Source organism: Notothenia coriiceps, unplaced genomic scaffold, assembly GCF_000735185.1.
Source record: "Notothenia coriiceps isolate Sejong01 unplaced genomic scaffold, NC01 NC01_scaffold00029160, whole genome shotgun sequence".
Lineage (NCBI taxonomy): Eukaryota > Metazoa > Chordata > Actinopteri > Perciformes > Nototheniidae > Notothenia > Notothenia coriiceps.
The window spans coordinates 195,545-222,545 of record NW_011361861.1 but is presented as its reverse complement, the minus strand read 5'-3'; the positions used below and the strand labels follow the sequence as shown (position 1 = coordinate 222,545).

Sequence of the window (27,001 nt, the reverse complement as noted above, 5' to 3'; positions counted from 1 at the left end):
ACCAGGCTCTTCCTGTTTCGTTTAGTTGCATTCGTGGACTTTAAATGTCTAGTGTTTGTGTCAATCGCTAACAGTAAATAAGTAAATATTTGTAAAATAAATAGTATTAATTTAGCTAAACAACACAAAAATAGACTCACAATGTCCCATCAAGAGACTTATGCCGAACTTCCCGGGAGACTGCCAACACGGGTCGACATTTAACAATCATGAATACAGAAAGAGATTAGTCTGTTCTTCCACAAATAGGACCTATAAATTTTCATAAAGAGGACCGAACACAGGTTGTCATATCACTCACACTTCCTCTGAGCAGACTTAGCGTACCACCGTTGTAGGACTAGCCGGACAGACCGGAAGTACCGACGGGTATGGGCGAGACGTCACCTCAGCGGTTCGTGACAGAGAATGCCGGAGAAGCGAGAGTTAGCCGTCGGTGCAGCGAACTAACCCTTCGGTCTACCACCTCTGGCGTCACCGGGGACGACGATTTCCTTGTCCACTCCGTCGTTCCTGTGACACCACACTTAACCAACTAGAGAAAAAGGGGAGGACAAATACGGGTAATTTGAAGTGTACCACAGACGAGAGGGGGGGGGGGGGGGGGGGTGTCTACAGAAGGTCCAGTTGTGATAGACACGGTTCGCCACTGCAATTTACATCTATGTGGAAGACATGATTGTCAATCAAAGAGTGTTCTTCATTTAGGGGGCCCTTAACAACATGGAAAAACTAGTATATTAAGATTAATAGTAAGTAAGTCCTACTTTTACTTTCTTATCCCTTTTATCATCCCAGCTTAATGAAAATGATTTACCTCAGAAATCGTCAAGCGAAATGGAAATATCAAAAACTATCCGATACACTTGCAGTATATGACTAAAATAATGTTCAAATCAGGATCAATATTTATATATTTAAAATAAAATGTACTTTTAAAATAATAATATATATACAAAATAATGTTTTTTATTTAGATATTTGACCAAGAAAACTCAGAATTAGATAAATAGATCATAGTTTTTTTCAAAATAGAGTATCTCTACTTTAAGGGACAATGAAGATATTATTGTCAGTATGCAAATCAAAAACATTGTTACAAAGCCTCCAAACACTCGGATAAAAGGGTTAAGATCCGCTGCTGGTGTTTTCAATCTTTGAAAGCCCCACTCTGATTTCTTCTTCATTTTAACTTTACTCACGTTGTGTAGACGTGTCCGTTCTCTACGTGCTGTTCTGTTTTGGCCAGCTGACGGGCGTGTAGGGAGGAATGTGGGAAGGCAGCGTGCATCCATGGCAACCCCAAACAGGACATGAGGATGTTGATGCAGCCCGTCAGCACCAAGTCCCAGTGGAACGCCGTGCCTTTTAGCAACCTGGTAACACACGGGTGTCAAGTGGTTTGTCAATGCAACACAGCAGCAGAACAATATAGCCTCTTTAGTCTGTAGATGGCAGAGGAGCAGTCTATGAGATTTGGACACTTTAAAAACTAGAGTAATGTTACATTTATAGCCTTGGTTTGGCAAGTACACCTAAAATCGAAGTCTTACTTGTGTTCAGGCACATGTGTGAGTGAGATGACGATGTTCTGGTCGATGAAGATGAGCAAAGCGAGGAGGAAACCCAGCCCGACCGCGCACAGTGTATTCAGTCCTGACAGCTTATCAAAATTAGGGAAGTTGAAGATGGGGCCATCGTGGACATTGAACCTAGGAACTAATAGCACAGAGAGCATAACATTGAGTATACACATCTCAAACAGAGACATCACACTTGCAAGGGAAAAGATGATAACATTGTATAAAGAAATGTCTTCATATTTAACTTCTCTGCTTGTGTTATTAGCAACGTTCAACCCCGCGTCTTTAACCCACATTGATTCAGGAGCCACGCTGAGTTGAAAGCTCCCTGAAAGCAAATACATCCCTTTTCTCTACCTCCAACCGAGGATTTACGAACAGTGAAATGTGTTCTGTGCCAAGGTTGTGACTTTAAGTCTCGAGGGTACTCTTCAATCAGTTCTTTTATATGAGATCTTTACTCACGCTGTATGTCGAGGAAAAGGTAGGAGCCAATAAAGGAGCACACTAACACAGAGATAGGCAGAGCGCAGTCAGACACCACCTCTCTGACTCTGCCATTCAGATACGGACTGTGGGAGATAAAGAAGATATTTCAACATTGTGCAACTCTGATGTAATCATTTCTACAAATGTTACTACAGTGATGACACTAGTTACTCTCTTAGCTCAAAATAATTCATGCCGGGTGGTAAAAAGTTATGGAGATACCCCAGGAGACATTGAAATACATACATTTATCTACCTCATGTATTACATTACTACACCCGAAGGGTGGAAATCATTGCGGATAATTTGATACACCCTGCCTGACTCCTGGGAAATCTTCCATCTTTTTCACATCTTTCCACCAACTTCTTACCAGTTATGTGAGGACATATGCAACTACTGTTCACAGAGGTAGAAAGTCACTAATAACATGATCCTAAGGGATATACACAAGTACAATTACTTTCATTTATGTCATATTTAAAGTTGTGATCCTTCATTTATATAAAACTAGCAAAACAACAATGTAAAATATACTTCAGTACATACAGTATGTAAGAACTGCATTTAAAACAGTGCTTTCTTCATTAAATTAAATTAATGAGTAACATATTAAGTATTAAGAAGTTACTACAGCTGTAAGATACATGCAGTGGGGTACAAAGCACACGTTTTATTCTTAAAGGTGAAGAAAAGTCATTATTAGTCACATTAAGTGGACGGAAAACATTTTACGTAAGTACAGTACTAGAGTGAACATACTTAACACCAATGCTTACTCAACATTTAAAAGGGAAATGCTTATTGTGTTAGCTGCCCAACAGAACTGTCATGCTGACAACAATATCACATACAGTATGTTCTCTATTTGTTTTTCATGGTATTAAAACACATTTACCCAGCATTACACTTTGGTATCTTTATAAACGTTACTATCTCCACCATACAAATGATGTGGCTTTGAGCCGCATACGTAAAGACAACAGACACAGTCACGTCACTAGATGCTTATAATGTTTAAGTCTTTACTTGAACTAATATTTAAAAAACGAGGACATTTTACTTTGTGGTATTGTAGGGTGTTGTTCAAGTTATTGTCGCACTTCTTGCAGTATGTATATTGAATATATTGAATAAGTAGTTCAGAAAGGGAGCGTACCTCCTCTTGACGAGGTAGAGGGCGTATCCCAGCCACAGAGTGCCCAGCATGAGCAGCAGACAGAGTACGGGTCTCTCTCTGGTGGTCAGCACCAGAGACTCGGGCAGGAACACTAACGTATGCTCTTCTGCGTGTCCCATCTGCGACACGGTCCCATTCGGAGACGCCAGCGTTTTCCCCGTCTGGTTGTTGGCCTTCTCTAGAATCTCAGTGATCTGCTGGAGCACGAACGTGGTGTTTGTGGACGCCAGTGTGGGCGCATGGTAGAAGTGGTTAAAAACTAGTGAAGGGGAAGAAGAGAGAGGACAAGCTTCTTGTTATAGAGGGTCACCTTTCTGATTTTTAGAGAAACCATTTCACGTGAATTTAAATGTTGCTTCTTGTTGAAAAAGAATTCAGATCTTAACGTAAAGGGATTGCTACGAGCCTTGCTCTTGTTTTTACCAGATCTTTTTAATGTCATTTTATGTATCAAGTGTGTTTTAACAACTAAAGTACACTGTAAGGTACAGGTGTTACTACAAGAACAAGTTCCCTGTAAAATTGATATTATTCAGTTTGTTATTTGGGATCTTGTAAAAAATTAAGAAGTTCCTTGTTAAAAACATGTTTTGCCATGATGGCAGGAACATGTTGCTGTACAAAATAAAACTGTACTTGGAAACTGACACATTTAAGAAGTCCTTAGATCTCGGCTAGATAGTGTCTATAAGATATTCTACTACCTTATTGATATTATGTACCTTCTATGTATTAATTATAAGTATATTTACAGGCATTCAAGCACTGCTCTAAATTGAAGCTTTGCTCGGTTTGATGCAGTCTAGCAGCTACAACAGCCTGAAGCTTAAAAGAATAGAATACATCTAATGCATTTATTTCCAGTCTTGTGACAAACCCTTGTATAAAACTGATAGAAACAGAAGCTGTGTGACAGACTACATTATATTTACATTACAGGGTTGGGAGCCTGTTTGATTTTATGCTTGCTTTTCCTCTAAAGACTCTGTGATGGATCTGAATATTTGCTGGGCTTCATTACCTACAACAAACGATATGAGGGACGTTTGGTCATCCCCCCTGCGGTGTGGGGAGATAGCTCTGCTGCAAAAACATTCAAAACATGTTTAATGTAGTCTAACCTTGTCTTGACTTACTTTTAACGGTGCCTTTCACTGCATCCCCAACAAAAGCAATTGAGATAAACAATGCAATGACTTCTTCTGTTGAGCTGAAAGATAGAGCATGTAAAAGAAAGTGTTCTAAAAAAGCATTGCATGATCATTCATGTTTAAACAGATTTGTGTTATTAATACAAACACAGACATAACAGTTCGCTCAAGGCGAAATAATAGCCCAGATAGCGAGGGTGCATATTAAACCAAATGTATAATTATGTCTGAAAACAAGTCATAACGGATGCGTCTTCTCCTATCTGTCTGATATGGCATATTGAAATATATTTGTTTTTGTGTACTCACCGTTTGAAGAGTTTCATAAAAAGGCTGACATTGAATAAGCCTCCGAGGATGAGGAACAGGCTGTTCCATAAACCAATGCAGGCGTAGAAAGCTTTAAAGTCAAGGTCATAGTCATCGCAGATTCCCCTGATTACTGAAAAACATACATATGGATACAAAAATATGTCAATCACAATATTAAAAAATAATGTTTTCACAGCAACTGTCTGGTAAAATGGCTATTTGTTGGTAATTATAATACTTTGTTGGAGTTTATCTGTTGTTTTTTCAAAGTTAAAGCCCTACATATTATCCACCTGATTAATCCATTTGTGCCAAAGACTATGTTCAGTATTAAATGCAACAACATTTGGTTCAGATTTGCCTTAGGCCTGAAATATGTTACAACATACTCTAGGCATCTAAACAGTACAACTTTGAAATGTCTAGATCCCAGTACATTTAACCCTTTAATAAATAGTCAAATTCAGGACTCCTGATAAAGATTAATTAAAAAACGCCAACATTGTATCCATCAAAGTATGAAGAACATGTATACACTGCGTACTGTTGTGCATATCTTTGACATTCAATTCGCTCCTCCTTGAGGTTTTTGAGGTACATGCATTTTCTAATCATACTATTTTGAGTACATTTTTGCCTAGAATGAAATTAAATATATCTAAATAAACCCTGAGAGACTGAAAACAGTGAAAGGAAACATAATGGTTTGACCCATGTTGAAACTTCCTACAGATTTGTGCTTGTGCCAGAGAAATTGGAGAAGATGCAGCCTCTTATTACTTAAAGGTCCCCTATTATACTATTTTTCATCAATATATTATAGCTCTCAGATATATACAAAACATGTCTCTGAAGTGTTTGGTTCCAAACACCAAACAGATCACCCATTGTAGCATCCCATAATCCCCTCTGTTTCAGCCCTGTTTCCAGTGCTGATTCTCTGTCTGTTACTTTAGATGAAAATAAGGAGCCCCTCCCCACGCCCCTCTGAGAGATATTTAGTTAAAAAGACCACAATGGTGCTCTAGGAGGAGATTCAGGTGATAAGATGGGGTGCGGTGGGGGGTGTTACATTGGTTGCTGATTGGCTAATAGTTACACAAGCCAAAAAATCGTTATGACATCATAAAGTGGCCAAAATCTGATCAGCTCATTTTCAGACAGGTTTTTATAGAAATGGATCAGGACAAAAAGAGAGAGAATCTTTTTTCCTTAAACTTTCAGAATGTCTTTACACACTTTAACACATGTTGATGTATAAAATACAGGAAAAAGTGGATTTTGCATACTAGGTGACCTTTAAATAGTAATACAACATACACACCGCTTATGAAGATGGCCAGGGGTGCAGTGGTCAGTGGAATGACGAGAGGTGAGCCGGCGAACAGAGAGTAGATCACTCCTCCAATGCTCTGCCCAACAATGGTCTTCTGAACATCTGTCAAGAAAACGGACTTAAGTACTTTTGGATGCCATACATTAAACAATGTTGCAGATAAAGACAAGGGTGCATACCTATCTCTCCTCTTGTGCTTTCGTCATTTAATGATCCAAAGGCGATAGCAGGCAGGAGAATGGCGATGTAGAGGAAGATGGCAGTGGTGGTGTACTTCAGCAGGCAGCGGTCCTTCCCAGTTATTCCTTGATGGATTATTTAAAGGGTTATGAAAGATATAACAGCCGAAACCTCGAGTTATCTTCAATGTGCTTTTAAATAAGGCATTTTATGATTTTGCAGCCGAGGCAATTAAGTCAAATAGATTTGTTCTTAGAAGGCAGTGTTTCAAGAAAGGATTAATACCATCTGTGAAGTCTGACGGGTAGAGAGGGAGTCTGCGCCGGAGGTCATCAAAAACACCTTTACCGAATTTAAGGAATTCTTTGAACTGTGGAGAAAGAGACAGGATTTATTCATTCAGACTTAACACTCCAGTAATTATTCAGATGCTGTAACTCATGTTCATTACATAGAGAGCCCTCTGAAGGGGACTATTGGGACGTATAGGTGTGGAATGAAATCAGTATTAAAATACTGAAAGCACAACTATGTGTTATGGCTTGTAATCCTGATATTCCTTAATCCTTCAAAACGGTGTTGGTAAATTGGCACTAAATTGGAAACATGTAGACAAGTGTGAACTAAATACTTTAGTTTACTCAGTTTCAAGCGTATCAGTTGCAAACACAGTGCACAGTGATCTTTGATATGTTCAGAACATGTTTTACATTTCTAGAAAGTTATTAAGATGGAAATCAATGTAACTTTGGGTAGACATTTGCGATGTAAACAGTAGAAATACAAAAAGTGATATAACAGGCTTAGTGTTAGCAGTAGAAAGTCACTAAGTATATTTACTCAGGCGTTACAATTATCTGACAGCTATTGTACATTTATAAACATACGAAAATATACAGCTGAAATTATCTGTCACTTATTTTGAGTGTTAATTAATTTCTAATTCTTGTTTCACGCTTCTTAAATTTGACGTTATTCTGCATGTTTTTATATATATTTTTATTTTATTTATATAGCACATATTATTTATATAGTATATATGTATTAAGTATGACATGTCATAAATTATTGTGAATCTTTCCTGATTATACCTAACTACTTTTACTTTGCAAATGCTGAAGTTTTACTTCCAACAGAGTATTTATAGGAGTAGTAGCCTACTTTGACTCAAGGAGGGATTTGAGTTCATCCTCCAGTACTGAGGACGGTGCATTTGCATGTATTTGTTTGGCCTTGCTGTGCTGCCGCAGTGTTCCTATTGAACTGAATGGATGACCTGAGCAACCTCCTGTGCTTCAGACGACTTTATGTTGAAAGACTCCTCTGACTGGGACATTCCTTTTGAATAACATTAATTTTCAATAATTTGCTGGTTTTGTAAAAGGTATTTTGAATAAGCGTAATAAAAAAAATGTTTAATACATTTTTGTGGAGAAATTTAACTCGCATCCATTATAAAATTGGACATAATGACACATCTAAGGGTCCATCATTGCTTGTTTTTGTATTATGCAACTCTGTAATTGTAGAACAGGTTAAAAGGTTGGTTTGGCAGCAACAACCCTACATTTAAATTCTGTTATTAAAGCATTCAGGACATCAGGTGCAGCCACAACCTGTTGTTAACTCTGCTCTTTTACAACCCAAATACATGCTTTCTCTCTAGGCAGTATCTGGGTGTTCCCTCTTCTCCGCCTGATGAAGTCCTTTATCATTACGTGGAGCCACATTCTGCTGCCAGAGCCATGGCAGCCCTGGCAGCGCTCTCAGTTTGTTGCCCAGCTGCTCGCTCCTCGGGCCTGGCTGATGGAGCGTGGAAACTGGATAATCAGATAATCTGGCTCAACTACTTTACTTTACGGCCTCACATCTTTATGTGCCCGGATGGAGGGAGAACACACGGGTGGTTCCCACATGTGGAGAGCTAACAGTTGGTAGAGAACATAAGTGTTGGTTTTACAAGTACAACTCCTTTGTTTGTAGAGTTAAGTATCGTTGTATATTGGCTTTGCAGTTATACAACAGTGAAAGGGCCACTCTGCACTGATAACAGATTGTGTTTTACATCTCCTATTTGCTATCCTTTCACACCTCAAGTGGTTTCCCTTTCCGTGGATCTGAGTCCTCCACTTCCGTTACGATCGTCTTCTCAGAGCCGATGGAGAGCTGCTCTCTGTGGTGCACCAGCTCCTCTTTGAACTCCTCCTCCGTCTTGGCCTCCAGAAGCTTCTGTCTGAAGGAAATGTCCGAGAACATCGTGGCAAATGTTCTACCGAGTTCCACGGCCGACTTGGTGCTTTTCTGGAGAAGAATGGTATGAGACATTCTTTTAATTTGGCTTTAAACAACAACTTCTACACAGTTTCAATTGTTCATAATATCACAGAGAGAGAAAACATTTTCAAGCATGTGGGGCCTATTTTTTTACTTTGTATCACATAAAAAAAGAGTGAGGATAAAGCAACAACGAAGGACATCAGCCAGTTCTAAACCTCAAAAATGACTACATTCAAATGTTGTTTTGTTGCCAATGCACCTGATTAAGGTGGCAAATACAAAATCAATTGTTATTAGTTCCTCTGTAATTGGTAAATAAAATGCCTTAGAAAAATTATGAAAAATGGTTGTTTTCCCACAACCTAAGGGACATGTTGAAGTTGCTTGTTGATTAACAGTTCAAAATGCAAAGATGAAAAGGTTACTAAAAGGAAAGGCTAGAAAAACCTGCGCCTATACACTTTTAAGATGCTACAAGGGGGACATTCCTGATCTTTCCTCCATTATATCATTAATGTTAAATAGCAGAACTGATAATTCTCCCTACCGTCCGTGGGGGGGCCAGGATGAGGATGACGTAGCGCGCCTCGCGGCAGTTCGCTCCCCAGTTCTGTGGCCTGTCCAGGCGGGTGATGCAGACATGGCGCCTCTGCAGGCTCCTCACATTGGAGCTGAATCAATGGGAAATGTATTTGTGTGATCAGTGGTGTATAAATGATTGACTGTGCAGCATTCTGTATTGGCAGGTGTAAATTAGACCCCAGTTCGGTGGGTTTAAGCCAACAGAACATTGCTTTTCCAATGAAATGGTTTTATGTTTGTTGTCACTGTAGAGTCAAATGAACTCTACTGAACTGATGCTAGAAGTCAAACATTCTCTAAAATATTATAGTGGAAGAACTCACAGAATACAAAGCCAGGACTGCTGGTAGCGAATGCCGGTGGAAGTAGCCATCACACCATGAAGGGTCTCTGACAGGAGGTGAACTGTGGGAGCATAATACAATTAACTGAACCGCCAAAACAAGTTGATATTACAAGCATCGTTTAAAGAAAACACACACTACGCTCGGTAATTACTGAAGTATTCACAACTTTTACTTAAGTAAAAGTATCAATACAAGAACAGGGAACCACTCAAGTACAAATGAAAGTATTGCATTCAAATTATTTCCCAATTAAATGTAGAAAACTTAGAGAACCAAAGTAAAAGTAACCATGTTGCTGAATGGCCTCCTAAAGATCAATATGTCATACAGCTGAATTACAAGTGTTTATAAAGATGCGTTATTGTGCTCATCTCTTCATTGGAGGGGCTAATTTAAAAAACGTATATATTAATTGTTAGATTTCAGTTGCATAAAGGTGCAAACAACTGAAGTATTCAGGTTAAGTACAGGTCTTCCAAATTGTACAACGATATAAGTACGTAAGCAAATGTACTTAGTTACATTCCACCACTGCTCAAAGTGCCCCTGATATATTTAGCTCACTATTCAATTCTTCCCCTGTTGTGTCCGTGAACAGCAAGTTCATGACCTCGTCCACATCGCAGTCCCCGTGGCCGTCCTCCACCACGTGAGTTAACATCCGCCTCAGGACCTCGTCCAGAGTGGCAGCTTTCTCGTCCAATAGGATGCTCGCCTGCGCCAGGAAGCTGTCCAGGTCTCTGTGGGCGCGCACTTCCTCATGGAAGTTCATCGGCTTCACATACTAGTGTGAGCCAAGAACAAAAGGAAATTAGCTTAATGTCAAAGTGCAAACAGGTGTAATGTTCCTTTTGCTGACTGTATATCCCCCCCAAAGGCAAGTTAATCCACACATTTCCTCCCAGCTTACTGCTTTCAGATTCACCTCAAGGCTTTAATTGGCATGTGTGCATAGCTACAGTGTAGTCATGACAATGAAAATCTTAGGTCACAGGCTCTTCCAACAGTGCAACACAATAACACAGATAAAAAAGTACAAGTAAATAAAATAGAATATAATAGAAACAGAATATAATAACAGTGCAGAATATTCTATCTACAGTTCTTATTTAATATGAAGCATGCACGAGAAAATGAGTATTATAGCGTTAAAATGGAACAGTTGAAAAGCGAGAAGTGTAATAGAAAATGTAAAATGCAGTTTTTTCCAGTATTTTACACAAAGTTCATGTTTGTGATGAGGTACAGAGAGGCTGACAAGAAAAACTTACTTTTCTTGTCGTGTTCAAAAGCCCAAAGCCAGGACGGTCAGGATCTGCATATAAAAATCACATAAAGAATATATAATTGTACACACTGTCTCAGCCTCCAGCAACCGAATGGTTCTTTCACATTTCTAAAGTTATTCTTGGAACCAACTAATACATCTAGCAACCGCATGTGCATGACTCGCTAGCACACATGATTTCCCTAATTGCAGAGGCGGCAAATTATCCTCAGATGATAGAAGTCACGAAAGACAGCGCCACTTACATCAGCTTATTAATGTGTATCGGTAAATAATGGCTCTTCTCTCTAATGTATCATCTTAGAACAAATCACACCACAGGCTGAACATGTTATAGTGGAATGATTATTACCTGACGCACTGATCTGGACCTGGCTGTCATAGATGTGGTCCTTGAGATCATCCTCACAATCCTTCTGTTCGCCATCCTTCAGCTCTGTGAATATACAAATAAGGAGTGACAGTCAATAAATCTCAGTTTAAAAGTTACATAAAAACTTTAATTTGAACAAAACTGAGGGATTCGGTGTCAGACTTAGTTTTTTTGCTGCAGTACTTTTTAATTGACTTGACAATTGAGAAATCACAATCAGAAATAATTTAATAATCCCAGGGGAGAATTGGTTTTAGTAACAATTGTTCCATTTAAAAATGCATAGAAGAAGAAAATAAAATATATTAAATAAACAAAGGATTTTAACATGTGCAATAAACGATCAAATACAATATATAAACATAAGAAATTAAAGTAATAATAATGATGTGATATGTGAATAATGAGGGCCATTTTATACATAACAGTGAGATAAAACTGCTCTGTGTTAAGTTTAAGATGCAGCTCCAGCCACAGTGTCTCCAGTAAGGGACAATTTATTTTGTCCTCCCACCACTCGCCATCTGTTGACAAGCGAGACCCAATAAAAACATTCCCCTTACATCAGACACACAGTACTTTAACAATAGCAGCCGCTCATAAATTCCTTAATTGTATAGAAGATAAATATGGCATCTCCATCGCCACTTTTTATGAGGGGGGAAAGGAACAGCTACAGAATTGGTGAATTAACCTTAACCCTTCAAGAGCTACGCTTGAGCTATAATTATTCCCGCTTCCCGTCATCGACCCACAGATGATCTGCCTCATTATTTACCCATTAATTAACCTCAACACACGCGTTGTGCTCACTAGCATGAGGGATGGGTCATCAGTGAGCAGGGAGGAATATTAGCATTAGCATATTTCCATGTGAAAATCTACATTATTCTGCCTCATATCCTGAATAATGTAGAGCATATCAGAACAGGAACCATGCTGAGAAAAAAGCAATCCAGATATCTATTACTGCTACGCACCCATCTCTTGGAAAACATATCCATTCTTGGACCTCCCGCTGGATGGATCCTCTGTAGAAGGAAAGACAAATGTGTTATTCACTGCACGTTCAATTTTTATAATAAAGTGCTTTATATTAGAAGCTTTCAACATTGTTTTTTAAGTTGCAACCACATTATGGAAATGATAGCTCATATAAGCAAACTTTAATTGGTCCAACATTTATTGAAGTCATGTTTTCAGCCGTCTATTGAAGGAGGTCCAATTGTATTTATCTTTTAGCTATGATTTCCTTTTCAGGAGAACCTGGGGAAAATATCTGGCTTTTCAGCGGGTAAATTCTCCACTATCTTTACCAGTGCAGATAAATCAGTTTGTGGCAGAGCAGATAGCTTACAATAGTTTTATCAAAGTTCCTCAGCCAAGAACAGCTGTCGGCTGCAAACAAGGTTGGTGAGAGTGGGAATAGTGGAACAAAAAGTCAAATTGACCTTTGTTAACCCATAACAATGAGCTGAAAGAGCTAAATGCTCCAGAGCGCTAAAACCTCCAGTCATTACGAGCAACCCCTTTTACGAAACACGTTGTCACAGATACGAAGTGACCAGCAAAGGGTGATAACACTGTGTGAAACTCTCAAACTTACACAGTTGTGCCATGCTGCGTCTGACCTGTGCAACAGTAGCATAAACTTAGTGACCAAAACATTCACAAACTTCTCTCAGCGGCTGAGCGGAAGGCTCCTCTGTATGAATGTGTGAATGAAGAAATATATATATATATAAAAGACCTTTGAGGGGTTGCAAAGACTGGAAAAGCACTAAATGAATGCAAGCCATTTACCGTCATACACTAACACATTTCCTGGACAAAGATTGAAATGTCTAAACTTGTTAGATCATTATTATAAGTGTGATGCAGTTTGTCAGTCCTTGAAGACTTGAGAGGCGTTACACATGATATGATGATGTCAAAAGTATAGAGAAACAGAGAAGTAGGAATTGAAAAGAGACCCTTTCGCTCTCTGTTACAACAAAAACCTGACACCAGCTGCGCCTGATGTTTGTATAGGCGCTCGTGTTTCTGTGTTGAAGCTGCACGGATGAGCTTTTCCTCGCCTGAGGCAGAGATTGGCTCTGGGGGGCTCCCAGCAAGAATACATCTCAAAGCAGATTAGATAGAACATTCCCAGGCCTCCTCTACTTCACAGGAGCCTGCACAGACAACAGGGGGCCTCTCAGCTTATAGAGCAAGCTGTTTGTACCACAGGACGTGTAGAGGGACGATGATTTACTCATCGAGACCTCTACTGTCTCGGCTCATTAAGATAAAGGTCAAGTTTGTTGGAAACACTTTCCATTACATCTTATCATCATGATCAACAGTAGACACTGACTAACACTAAACAGTAACTCTTTTTCTCATTTGCTGCAACGACGAGATTGGCGACAAATTATATTTTAGCTTCAAAAGCAAAACTGTGTCCGTGGGAATTTTCCCCCTGATTGCTTTATCTATCTGTTTGTACTACCACAGTAAGTCCGTCTTTCTGCAGGCCTTTTAACTTTTCTGTCTTATTCTTTTCTTTAAAGTGGACTATCATGCTATATTTGAATAATATATTGTAGGGCCATATCTATATAAAACATGTGAAGTTTTATTTTCAAAATACCAAACAGATCATGCATTTTAGCCACGCCTCATTTCGCTCTATTTGCTCTATTCCAGCCCTGTCTTTGCAAGGGCTGATTCTGTGACGTAGCTTTAATGCAAATGAGCTGCAGCTGACCACGCCCCCCTGCAGGAGAGGGGGATTAGCTGCTGGGCTCTCAGAAGAGGGGGAGGAAAAGAGAGGCTCCGTCCTCCGTGTTTTATTCTTATATGATTATATAGAGTCGTTATTCATTTGTTTTAAAGCTCAATAAATAACAAAGAAGACCTTTGACCGGCACTTTTCTAATTTTGTCCGGAAGATTTAACCTTTAACGGACATGTTGACCGGCGGAAAAAAAATTGAACTGAAACTGCCGCACGGTCCCCTCGTTCCTTGGAAGAGGCGGAGAGGTGGGTGTTTGTCATCTGCTGGTGGACCGGAGAGAATTACAGCAGGAGCAAACGCTTGCCTCGGGGAGGGAGAAAAAGAAAGAGCCACAGCGGAGAATAAACAGAAGGGCAACCATGGCAACCATGCAAGGGAATTCTTCTTCGCTGCTTTTGTGGCAGACTACAGCGCCACCTACAGGCCTGGCATATGTACTACAGCGTCTCCAGCACTTTCAAGTGGTCTCGTGTGAATGTACACGTCTCGTGTGAACAACACTATTCCGGGCTGACGTCAACTCGAATGGAATCTGTATCCGCTCGTTGTAGCCCCGTTTTTAGAAGATTTGGGTACGGAGGAAAAGAGAGAGGGTTGTATTTTCTGACACTTGGTGAGTTCCCTGGAACACCGGGGACACATATTCATGTATAAAAGACGTACAAAAGTGCATTTTGCATGATAGGTCCACTTTAAAGGAAGGTCAAACTGAGGAAAAGTGAATAAAAACAAAATTCATGTGCAGGTTAGGTAGAACCAAACTACAAGCTTATCTAAAAACTACACCTAAAAGAGAGAAAAAAATAAAAATATATATAAAAGTATCAGATATCAATGAGCATACATATCTTTAACATGTCAAATTACTTTGTAAATTGTGATTAGCTGCTTATGATAAAAGCCAGCACTATGTTAAAAAAACTAACAAAATCAATAACTTCTAGAGGGTATAGGCATGGCCATCAATAATCACATGTACTTGAATGTATTTAGTTTACTATAGATAGTTTTTGGAGACAAAAACATGATTGTTCAATACAAAAATACTGTTGGCATGCGGCCGATTTCCTCACACTCTCTCTTACCGTGCACTCGTGTGACATTGCGGTGTAAGAGAAATTCTTTGGTCCAGCTTTGACATCGACACTGCTCCTTTAAATAGTCTGCTGAGTCTGTCTGTGAAACTATTGCAAGACACTTTCCAAGTTATAATCCTGTGTCTCTGTTTCAATCTATCGTTTTTGGTTTATGCCAGCAGTGATGCAAGTACTCAGATCTTTTATTCAAGTGACAGCACCAATACAGGTTGAAAGTAACAATCCTGCATTTAAAACCTTACTCAAGCAAAAGTCAGAATTGGTATCAAAATACACTTATAGTACCGCAAGTTAAAGTACTTATTGTAAGAACTCATTTCAAAATCATATATAAGGATTAAGTATGGATCAAGACTATTGATGCATTAATGGTTCTATAACAGCCAGCAATTGTGGGGCTAATTTTAGTATTATGTAATATTTTATTTATATTTGTCATTAGCTCTTTGTCTGAATCTATAAAGCAACTCATTTTTTCAGATGTAGTGGAGTAAAGGCATAATATTTGCTTCCATAATGTAATGGAGTAATTGTTAAAAGTCACAGAAAATATGAATACTGAGCTGAAGTAAAAGTACCTCAAAATTGTACTTGAACATTTTAAATGTACACATTTACATTCCACCACTTTATGCCATATATTCACAAATATGTAAATGTATTCATGTCCGTATCTCTTCCTACAAAGCGTTGAACTCTTGACTGGTTACATTTAAATGTCCAATCAAATGTGATTTTAGATGACTAGCCAACTTTACTCCAGGTTTTAATAGCTAGCAAAAAAAAGTAATGTGTCAGAGATCTTTGTTTGGTTCTCAGTTGGGAAAAAGACATGTTTCTGCTTTAATGTATTCACTTCTGCTTCCTCATCCTCTTTATATTGATCTACCAACACAGATGAGAGAGGTGTGATGGAGGCGAGCAGTAATATGAAATGTGTGGAAAATACATCAAAATACTCAAGGTAATAACACTGTTCCTGCATTTTCACCAGGATTAAGAAACTGAATGTTTATTTATTAATGTTTCTGAATATGTGCAACCGAGAATGTTTCAACCGTTCTTTTGCTCATTCCTTTCTCTCAAAAATATTAAATTAAACATGTTTCTGTATCTCCTGACATACCCCATCTCCGATCTAGCAATGCCGTCTCTCTTCTGACAAACAGGACTTACTTAAAGCCTCAGGCATCTTTTTATTCATCCCTGTCACAGTGCTATCTGTGGGGAGAGGACGTCCTTGAGCGATAGAAAAACAGAGGAATCTTGTTGGGTCTCTGGGAACAAAAGTTACAAAGCTGAGAACTCTGTGCTGAACCGAACAAGGTCAAATCATCGAGGCAGACGCTCCCTGTGAATTGACTGCTACTTGAACCCTTGACTTTTAAACATAAAGAACTGCTTGTAATTGTGTCCTCTCAGTAAGTATACCAAACTCTTATCAGCGATATATTTGACCACGGTTAGTGTATGCAGCTGTACCATGAACAGTGTGTACTCTGTAGGTCACAATGTACACATTCATATATTGAAATAAAGCAAATAACAGGAAGGAGGAACTACAGCTCATTCCACTTCAACACCTCAACGATAAGGACGACCCCATGTTAGTTATCCAGCACCGGAGCAACAGTAATCACAGGTTGTCCTTCACTAGCCAAAGTACACATCTGAAGGTGCTTTCTACTCAGGTAAACTTCAAAGTGTGACATTAATCCTCTGGGAAACTGAAGTGTTTAAAACTTTTTAATAACATTCCGTTTTTTTGTTGGATGATGTAAAACTTGAACAACGTTTGTAAGCCTGAAGAACCGCAGCTAAGAAAAGGGATGCTGTAGATTTGATATAACTTCTTTATTATATCCAATTGTATCATATTATCTTCAACTTCAAGCAGAGAATGTCTTGAACAAGAATGGAAAGGCCAGATTAGGATATTAGACATTTTTCTGGTAGATAATCTTCTTAATCCTTGACCTGAGACAACTCAAGTAGGACTTTTTAACCCATTAATGGCACTGAACAGAAAAACATGTATACCTGTTGTAGTTCTGTAATTGCTTTTCAGTATTGGTTAATAATTGGCCAATTCTCAATTAATTGATCATAAGTTTAAAATAGTGAAACAAATAACATGGTTACAACATAAAAACACTAGGTTTGTCCGACCAACAGCCCAAAACCTAGATATATTCAGTTTCATATTCACTTTATATAACATAAAGAAAAGAAGCAAAACCTCACAATAACCCAGACCCATTAGTATTGGCCGGATTTGTAATACTCTAAAACAATAATCAAAATAGTTTCCAATCATGTTTGTGTTGAATAATTGTCTAGAGCTCTAGTGAGTTGTTTGATAGCCAGAGTAATAGTTATATTATGCAATTGACGTGATAAAATAAGAGTTGTGTAGCTATGAAGATAATATATGACACTATAGCAACATAAAATATAGTCTTTCTAACTTAATACACACTGAATGCAATGTGCTTTTCTGAATGATAACCCCAGCAGTGTGGCTTTATAACAGTGTTATTAAAACATGCCAAAATCAATTGCAGGTTAGCTGTAAAAAACCTATCTATGACCGATAAGTGTGCCGTTTATTGCCACATTGTAAATATTAAGCCATATCCGTTTGACTTCCTGGCTTTCCTGGCAATAAAAAGCATCTTGCTCATATTCTGTGCTTTTAAAACAGAGCACATAAAGACATGAAAAAAGGAAATAGCACCCACAGAAGCTGGCAAATAAAAGATAATAGAAATTATTGTACATCCAACGATAAAAGCCGGCACTATAGATAACTTTTACACCTTTTCCAGAGGCTATCAGCTCAGTCACACACACACACACACACACAGTCTGTAGAGAGGATCTCTCCACGTGTTGGGCTCTGTTGGGTCATGTTTCATCATGACAGACCTTCTCACAACCCTCCACCCCTGTATACTTACCAGATGGCACAAAATGGAGGACCTTTTTGGCTTCCATGTTATCCAGGTTATTTAGGTGAGACGCTCTCCAAAGGTCAACCCATCATCCTTCTCTCTGCCCCCAAATCACCCTGCACTCACCACTGATGTGCTCTCAATGTCTTTCATACACACACCCATACACACACACACTTACACACACATTCTGAAGTGAAACTGCCCCTCCTCCAGCAGCACATTGGTTTAAGGGAGGAAGTGAGAGGGCAGGAAGAGGGAGGCATGTTTCTGTCTGCTGGGTCCTTGTGCCTATGAACTAGTATTTCAGTTTTTGAAATATGTTTATTGTGTTTGATATTTCTGGATATTTTTGTCCTGATTAAACTTTTATAAGAAAGTTTACCAAGTAGCTAACTCTGTAAAATGTGTGCACACCTTACTTAACTCACCCACTGCTGTGATTCATTCAGTGCTTTTGTCTTTGAAGCGTCTTGTGAAACATGATACATGTCATTCTGCTGAGTCACCAGAAGCATGTCCTGTTTGTGAAATCTTTGATATACCTACTGATGGGGTGGGGTGCCAATAAGCATATGTACTAAGTCAAAAAACAAACCATTTTAAATAATAACCTCTTTTTTTTTTCAAATTTGTCGATTAATGTTTGGGTAAGTAAGTCAAATGCAAATATGCGTTATTTTTATTTTGGTAATTTTGTGTTGTTCATTCATTGTAACCCTCTTTAAATAACTTTGCAGTGAGAAAAGACAGGCAGTCAACATTCATGAAGAAAATCTTAACAAAAGTTCATCTTTACTTCTTTTGATATGTTTAAAATATCCATGTGGAGATTTTTATTGGATTATAACGTTTTTAAATTGCTATTTTGACAACATGTTTCTGTTTATAAGAAAAAGTTATTAATCTCTGCCCCATCAAAACATTTTGTTGTAAACATACAAAACTATGTACCATTTACCAAAATGATTTTGTGTATTTTAGGCCTAAATAAATAAAAAATAACATGTTAAGTAAACTCTGCCTTGACAAAAATGTACAGAGCAGCTTTTTGGAATAATTTAAACATTTTTACAGAGTTCTCCTTTCTGGCCTATGTCTGTAATGTAATGTCATTGCTGCATTTCTTGGCACGTTACTGCCACCTATTGTCAATCAGGAGAATTGCATCAAACCACCCTTTGAAAAGAATACGAAATGTGAGACCCATCCTTAAAACCAGTTCCAAATCCCTTTCAGTTGGCAAAACTCACAGAATCACTTTAACAACAAATATTACTAATACTAATAGGTTTTCACAGAAGGCATCAGGGAGTATTTGAGACCAGATACCAATAAAGCAAACACAAACATACCTGGTCAAAGTAGTACAATATAAATAAAACATATATTGTTTCAAGGCTCATGACACACTAGCTGTTTCACTAGTATCAAACCACTGCACCTGCTGCTCGGAAAAATTGAAAGAGAAATAAAATGACTCCACTGGTGGTCACCACCTAAGAAGAGGAACATTACCTTGTATCTTTATAACGTAAAGGATGCATTTCTTCTCACAGTATTTGGCACTTTCCTCAGCAGAAATCAAACGACACATCATGACAAATTGTTATTGTGTTAGATGGGTATATCAGATATGTGTTGTTTTGATTCCATGGTTTGAATATATTTTAACATACTGTAATTTGTTGCAGCCTGTTTGTCTCGTCATTATCTATAAATCCTGATTCAGACTTACTCAGAAACCATTTAGCTATTCATTGACTAGCTGTAACTTCCTGAATTGTTCTTCACTCATTCATTCGTTCAAATGTTACTTTCATGAAAATTGTTTTGACCAATTTGTTTTCTACTTATTTCTATGTACTTGCCTATTGTTGGAGGATTAATGTATGTGATTTCCTCTGACAATTTGGGAGAGTAATTTAGTTGCCAATGTTGAAAGATATTATAACTGGCATAAACGGGAACAAAGAGACAACCTCTACGAGAGAAGATTACTTTCTAAAGGAAATCATGTAGTATTCAAAACAAATAGTCTTTGTATAAGGTGATAATATTTCCTTGTGGATTCCTTGTATTTAATTACTAATAGTGAAATATAATTACTGACATTATGTCTGCTTGTTATTTATGATAGAAGTTACAAGTTAAAACCTTACAAGCTCTTTCTTTTGGAGAAACTTAGGGGCTCAGTAAAATTGTATTTTTTCAAACGGACTGGTTGATTTTGGATTGGTTGGTGGATGCAAAATAATAAACTATGCCCCCAAGTAGAAAAAGTAAGCTGGCAATCTATATATAGTGGCCAGAGGCAAGACAAAGGTAACCAAAGAAGGACATGACTCTTTCCTCCACTGCCATGAGAGGGCAGCACAGTCTTTTGTTAATTTCAGCCAGAATCTGACTCAGATAATTTAAGGATACAATCAAAAGAGTTTTCATTTAGGAGAAACAGCTATTCTTGGTGAAAAAGGCCAGCTAAAAACAATGAATAGATGTTCCTATCAGTGTAGTGCATCTGGTTTGAAAACGCAAGCTGCAGTTTTTCTATTTGCATCTACCAGTTTGATGAATGTTTGCTTTAAAATGTATCAAGATGTGCAATCATTGGCATGGTTGTTATTTCCATTGGTCTCTCTTCTGAAACATGGTCTTAGCTGTAGCCGTTTGCCGGTGTGAATTTTCAGACAAATTAACAGCTCAATTGTTGGTGTGAATGCATGATGATGGCCGCCCTCCCTGATAGCTCATCTGACTCTTTAGTCTTTGCAGCAGCAGGGGTTCAAATCTCACCCACAACTCATTGCTGCATGATGCCCCCTCCCGCTCTTCCTTTCCTGTCTATCTCCTGCAAACAAATCAATAGAGACCAAACAAAAAGTCTAAAAAGTGCATTTGGCACTGTTTTTGTTTCCCTGTGTTTCATCACGTTCTTCTTGTGTGAAATAGTTTTGCAACTGTATTTCTTTGTGAAACCCTGTGTTGCATAATGATAATAAACTATCTGTAAACCGGAGCACGTCAACCTTTATCTCGAAATGTAGGCCTCAGCTGCTGTATCACGAGTTGTGGTGAAACGGCCTTAAGTATGTGTGCACATGTTATATTATATGATAAAAAGGTATATTTGATAATGTAGTATTGCTGTTATCTGTCTTTGACCCCCAAACAAAGACACATGTAGGTCTCATGTCCTGGTTTAGGCCCTGATTCCAAAATGACTGCATGAGACCACAATCGTATAGTTTGTGTTATTATTTATTTGTCCTTCTAACAAGACATGCACAGATTGAACCTTCATATTGTAGAGCTTGGTCATTGCTTATTACTCTATATCAAATCCATGCAGAAATAGACTGACACATGACCTCATATAACCCCTACATTTCCTTTACAGCCAGACATGTACGTGCAGTATGCATTGTGGACTTTCATCACTGACACAGCAAAGAGTCAAACAGTGAATATGACATCACTAACAAACAGGCCAGGAAAGCAAGAAAATGCTGCATTACTAAACTAATGTTGTGTGGTCAGCGAGTTCATTGCAAGTGCACCGCTAGTTTGGTTTAGTCTACGTGTGAAACATGAATCAAGCTGCAGGAGCATCAGGAGCTCAACACATCACACACAGGCATGATATTAACATTGTTGTCTATCGAAGCAACAAAGCATATTCCCTGGATGTCTATTCAATCTAATGTGCATGATCAAAGTTTCATGATTCAGTAATGGATGACATATAAGAGCTACTGGATGAATCTGTTGACAATATGTTACTGACTTAGAGCTTTAAATGTCTAACAGAGTGCACAGCAGCTTACAACGTTCATTTTTGTGGTCAAACATTAAATATGTGTAGCCCATGTGATTGTGCAGATAGACTGTGAGCTAGGACACATTTACCACAAACTGCCTCCAATAAAAACATAAACTGTAATAAAACTTAAGAGACTGTCTCAAAATGTTTTTCCGTGTTTATTCTAAATCGATGAGATTGATCAATTTGACACGAGTCACTCTGTTATGCATTTTTAAGACAAAAATAAACACATGTAACTCAAGACCGTAAAGTTCAATACACAACAAAGCAGATATGAAGCAGTGGGACCTGAAGTCCAACATAAACACTTTTTTGTGTCGATTGTGTTCATCTCTCAATGAATAAATCATATTTAAATGGATTTGCTGCTCATTATATTCACACTGTGACCTTTGTCCATAAAGGTCATCGCTTAGCAACCAACCGTGTTTACTGCATATCATCCTGAACGAGCACAATGGAAAATGCATGCAAATAAATGCACATTCTAGATAAGAGGGGCATATTTTCATCAAACATGTATCACTTTTTATTTACCAGAAATAATATCTGAATCAAATTCTATTGTGAAAATACAATGATAAAAAGTGGCATAGTTCATTCTGAGTAAAAGATCACAGACCAGTGCACAATAATTGACTAGAATTTTATGTGTGAAAACAAGCCAAACTTTTCCTGGAAAGGTTAAGTCCTCCTGTCTTTTACTCAGCGCACAAAGCCATGAACATGCACATTGTTTCCTCGTGCCTGAATATGATCTAAATTCATGACGCTTACCTTCAGAAAAGTGAGTCACAGTGACTCCGGACATCTCCTCTACCTCCTTTTGGTTCTTCATAAACCGGAGAGGCTTGCAGTGCAGCCAAAAGTCAGGGATATTTTGGAAACGGCGTTAAAATGACTTTACAAAGCAGGGATTGGAAAATGTGTTTCCTGTGTGAGAGTTGCTGCATGAGTGGTCACGCAGGCAGGCCCTCAGGTAGATGGGAATGGTTCACAACCAATAAATAACACATTAATGTCCTCCCTGCCAATCACAGTGAAGCTGACTTTATGTGCTCAAGGTAATGTGGAAGGTGGAGAAAGAGGAAACAAAGAAAAGGTGGGGGACAAGAGATGGGGGAAGAAAGGTGTTAGGAAACTACAGCTGGGACTCTTTGATATTTGAATGCAGTTGTCCTGTGAGACGTTCACCACTTCATTGTTATGCTAAACAACCCTAGTGTTCACCTGGATGAGTCATTGCCGCATTCATGTGATTCAAAAGGCTCCACCCAAGGATCTCAAAGCCATTCGTTTCCTCTTTAACAGATTTTTTTTTTTTATATATATATATATATTAAGAAGCTCTGAGACACAGTGTCAAAAATCTATATTGATTCTGACTCTTCTACATCCAACTCACAGGTTTATCATTGCTTTGAGTAAAAAGATTATTAATGTTCCCCTTTTAGAAGTGTAGTTATGGTCATTTGTTCTGGGAATGTCATTTTCAAGCCTGAGACCTGGAAAACAGGCTCGGGGCTTAACAGGTTAAAGGCAACAATGTCTGTTCACAACCACCAAAAAGGGTTTTGCAAATATACAATTAGCACATACTCATTATAGAATGCTGCGGTGCCACATGTTGCACAAGCTGTCCTCGTGAGGTCATTCAAGCAAGAGAAGAATGTGAAACATGTTTGTAGTTTATATATGTGTTGTCTGACACCCAGAGCAGAGAGAATGCAAGTTTAATGCACTTTGAAGTTTGACTCAAACTCACACAAATGCTGCCCTTAAACACACTCCATTTAAACTGAGCAGACACTCAATAAAACGTACCAAAACCATGTTTGTTTGTTTTTCCACAACAGTCACCAACTCCGGTTTGTGAGTTTAAAGAGGGATTAAATATGTAACAGATAAAAAAGAAAGTAAAGTGTCCTCTTGAATATGTTAGTGGCTTTACAAGCAGCCGTCTTCTGTTAGCTAAAAGCTGATTTCCGGTTCTGGTAAACACACACGTTTAAAAAAACAGAAAGGCATATCTACAGGAAAAATAAAGTCTATTGCCCTATTTAAGAGAGTTTTCCTCAATTTAAAAACCTCTATATATACACACACACTCATTTGGTCAGTAAAGGGTATAAACACAGGCGGTGGGCCATGAAAGATGCAAAAGCAAAAGCTCAAATGAAAAAGCAACAGACCCTGCACGCCTTTAATAAAAGAGCGTATTTTATTTCACATGAATGTGGTTATCTTTACAGGGGTAATATAACACAGGCTCACTTACAACGAGACTGGAAACATTTGAAAAGATCAGTGTTTAATGTAGAATACATCAATTTAGGTGATATGATGACATAATGTTCGCAGGAATGCACGTCAATCTTCTACCTTCACATGTAAAACATTGCATCCCTCAGAGTGAAAGTATTCCTGTTGGGCAATATCTTGTTTCCACTCAACTCAAATCCCTCTCCTACCAAAGAGGGAGGTCTAAAGAGTTATTTCAGATGATAAATCAGTTCAATTATCCCAATCAACCCAATTTTCACTTGTGTCTATTTTTCTTTCTCTTCCCTCGCAGAGTGGGAACCAAGGTGTCTTTGAGTGCCATTTGTAAATTCAACTTACTAATTGAATGTAAAGATTACTCAAATACCACCTGGGTAATTATTTCATAACAAGTGCTCAAATTGCTCTACAGCTGTTCATTTTCCTGTCTATATTACAATATCCAACCTGATTTGAAGCAAACAGCAACACCAAACACATGGATAAAGCGAGGAGACCTTTATTTTTTGCTTATCACCTAAGGGTGTGTTTGAAAACAACAGACACCTCAGACAGAAGCAACGGATACTTCTTAAAAAAAAAAAAGACTCACAAACATTCATATCCTCTGTTCAGCAGGCATTAGCCAAACACACACCAGAGTTAGATGCTTCAGAAATTGATATGTAGCAGAGGAGGCTAATAAATGTACGACCTTAGATGAAAGAAAGCCAATTAATTCCCCTTAACCCTGAATTGTTACAAAAGCAGCAGGAGAATACAAACTATAGGTCAGCTTTACAAACACTTTAGTGCTTTAAATTGTCACTGAAACGTGAAACAAACACTATTTATGCCCTGGAAGAGACCTTAAGCAAACATGAAAGCCGTTGAATAACCAGATTAAAAGTCTACAGCTGTGCTTGCTGCTCTGAGGCTATACTTATCTAAATGCTAATAGAAGAACATGTAGTGTGTTGTTGCAGGTATAATGTTTACAAGGTTTGATGCTAACCTTTGCTAGTGTAGCACAAAAGAGCTTCTAAAGATGTGAATATCTTCAGTTTCAGGTATTTTGTCACAGACCAGGTCTTTTTATAATTAACGTTATTGACGTGATGATGGCAATTAAAGAAAAGGTAAATAATTACCAAAGTAAAAGCAGTACATCCTGATAGCCTCATGAGCATCTGTAATATAATCCATCCAACAGTTGCCAAGACTTATGGCTGAAAACAGAAATATAACCATTATGGAGCGACCAAAGTCAATAGTATTCAGCCTTTATCATGAATATTTCTACAAAATGAGATATTTTCTATGGACCAAAAGGCCATGTCACTAACCTGTCTAAAAAGCCGAAAGGGAAGTCTAAAGGTACATGTCTAATTATGCATGATTGTGAGAATATGCACACACATTTACTTATGCATGATTATAACATTCACCTGTGCACAATTTAACTGTGGTTTTATTCTTATAACACGAAGGAAAGGCTGAAAACAATAACAAGACATTTCAATTCAAATGTTCTGAGTAATTCATTAATGAATCTCATTCCTCAGAAAATGTGCTTCTTGTTAGTTTCTTTAGTTATTTCATTATATATCTCCAATTTAGCATCATTTGAAACTCACTATCTTGTACATTGAGAGTATTGTACATCACATATGGTTAAGAATATAAATTGTAGATCTCATGATGTATCTTGAATTGACTACCCCAATAATTGATTTGACATATACTCATGCATTATACTGTATGTTTCTCATATTAAACATACATCTCAAATTTGACCAGACAACCATGCATGCATAATCAATAGGACATATATTAATTTGATCTATCTGTAGGTTTTAAATCTTCTTGCATCTCACGGATTGGCCTGTCACATGCCTGATTATATAATAAATTGCCAATGGTCTCTTCCAAGTCTTAGTTCAGGATTATGTCATTATAGTTCACTGTGAGTGTACTACTGCAACCTTTGTAATATGTTGTGATACAGATGACTAAATCTCTCTTTGCAAGGTCACAAAACACGTTATTAAATTATTTGTTTTTCAGAATGTAATCTAAGTGGCTACCGCTGCAGTTCAAGGAAGTAATCAGCCGAGTGTGCAATAAGTAAATGTGTTCTAGAGGGATATTTTTTGCAATACCAAGATCAATAGTTTAACCCTAACCAGTGAAATCTACATACATCAATGTGTATTACAATTATTCTGTGTTTCAGTATTTCACAACTTTTTAAAGAATATCTTTGATTATGTTGACAAGCTACAGTAAACCATTAGTACATCTGTTTCTCATTGTTTCAGATTATGTATTGATTTATTAATGTGCAAGCTGTTTCCCTCAACCCAAGGTATCATACATCAGCATTATTATTGCATTAAGCATCAGAGGGAGTTTTCTTCTCTGTTACCTTGTGATTGGTTGTGCCAAGCTTTCTTTAGTTCATGTTTACGGAAATTGTGTGGCTCTTACTACATATCTGAAAGGGAGTTTGATACTCAATGTGCTGTCAATAAACAAAAACTAAAAAACAACGTTCACCTATGTTCAACTTGAGAACAGAAGAAATCATATTTGTACATTTAAAACTAAAGGCATGATTACTTCAGGTATGTGCCCTAAGTATGTAGGTGGTAGTAATTATTTTCTCTATTATGTTTTTGAAAAAAATAGCACTATCATATAAAAAGTAAAACACATGATTTACAACAGAAGAAAAATACTTACAACTAATTAGAAGCATAACAAGTCTTTACCTTTAAACTAATTGTTTAAAAAGCTAAGTGGGTTCTAATATTATATCAAAACATGTTTTCTATTTTGTGCTATGTAATCACAATTACATATGTGTTGTTATTGCTCACTCAGTTCATTAGTTTTAGCCTTAAAGATTATTGCTTTTTAGCTTCCGGCCACCAGTGGCAGCACTGAGAGCAACATGTCAATTGGGTAATCAGAGAAGAAATC

At 37.9% G+C, this 27,001-nt stretch overlaps 1 protein-coding gene across 1 annotated transcript; it reads right to left on the bottom strand.

Annotated features, from left to right (window-relative positions):
* Nucleotides 1-1,183: 1,183 nt before the first annotated feature.
* LOC104958661 (sodium bicarbonate transporter-like protein 11) lies at nt 1,184-22,702 on the bottom strand. The gene is given in 17 exon segments (XM_010786422.1): nt 1,184-1,376; nt 1,554-1,719; nt 2,049-2,155; nt 3,232-3,511; nt 4,389-4,462; nt 4,713-4,845; nt 6,040-6,153; nt 6,231-6,356; nt 6,517-6,601; nt 8,323-8,532; nt 9,056-9,179; nt 9,414-9,495; nt 10,002-10,221; nt 10,709-10,752; nt 11,078-11,161; nt 12,079-12,129; nt 22,532-22,702. Coding segments are annotated over 17 exon segments (2,154 nt in total). The 5' UTR covers nt 22,593-22,702.
* Nucleotides 22,703-27,001: the final 4,299 nt, after the last annotated feature.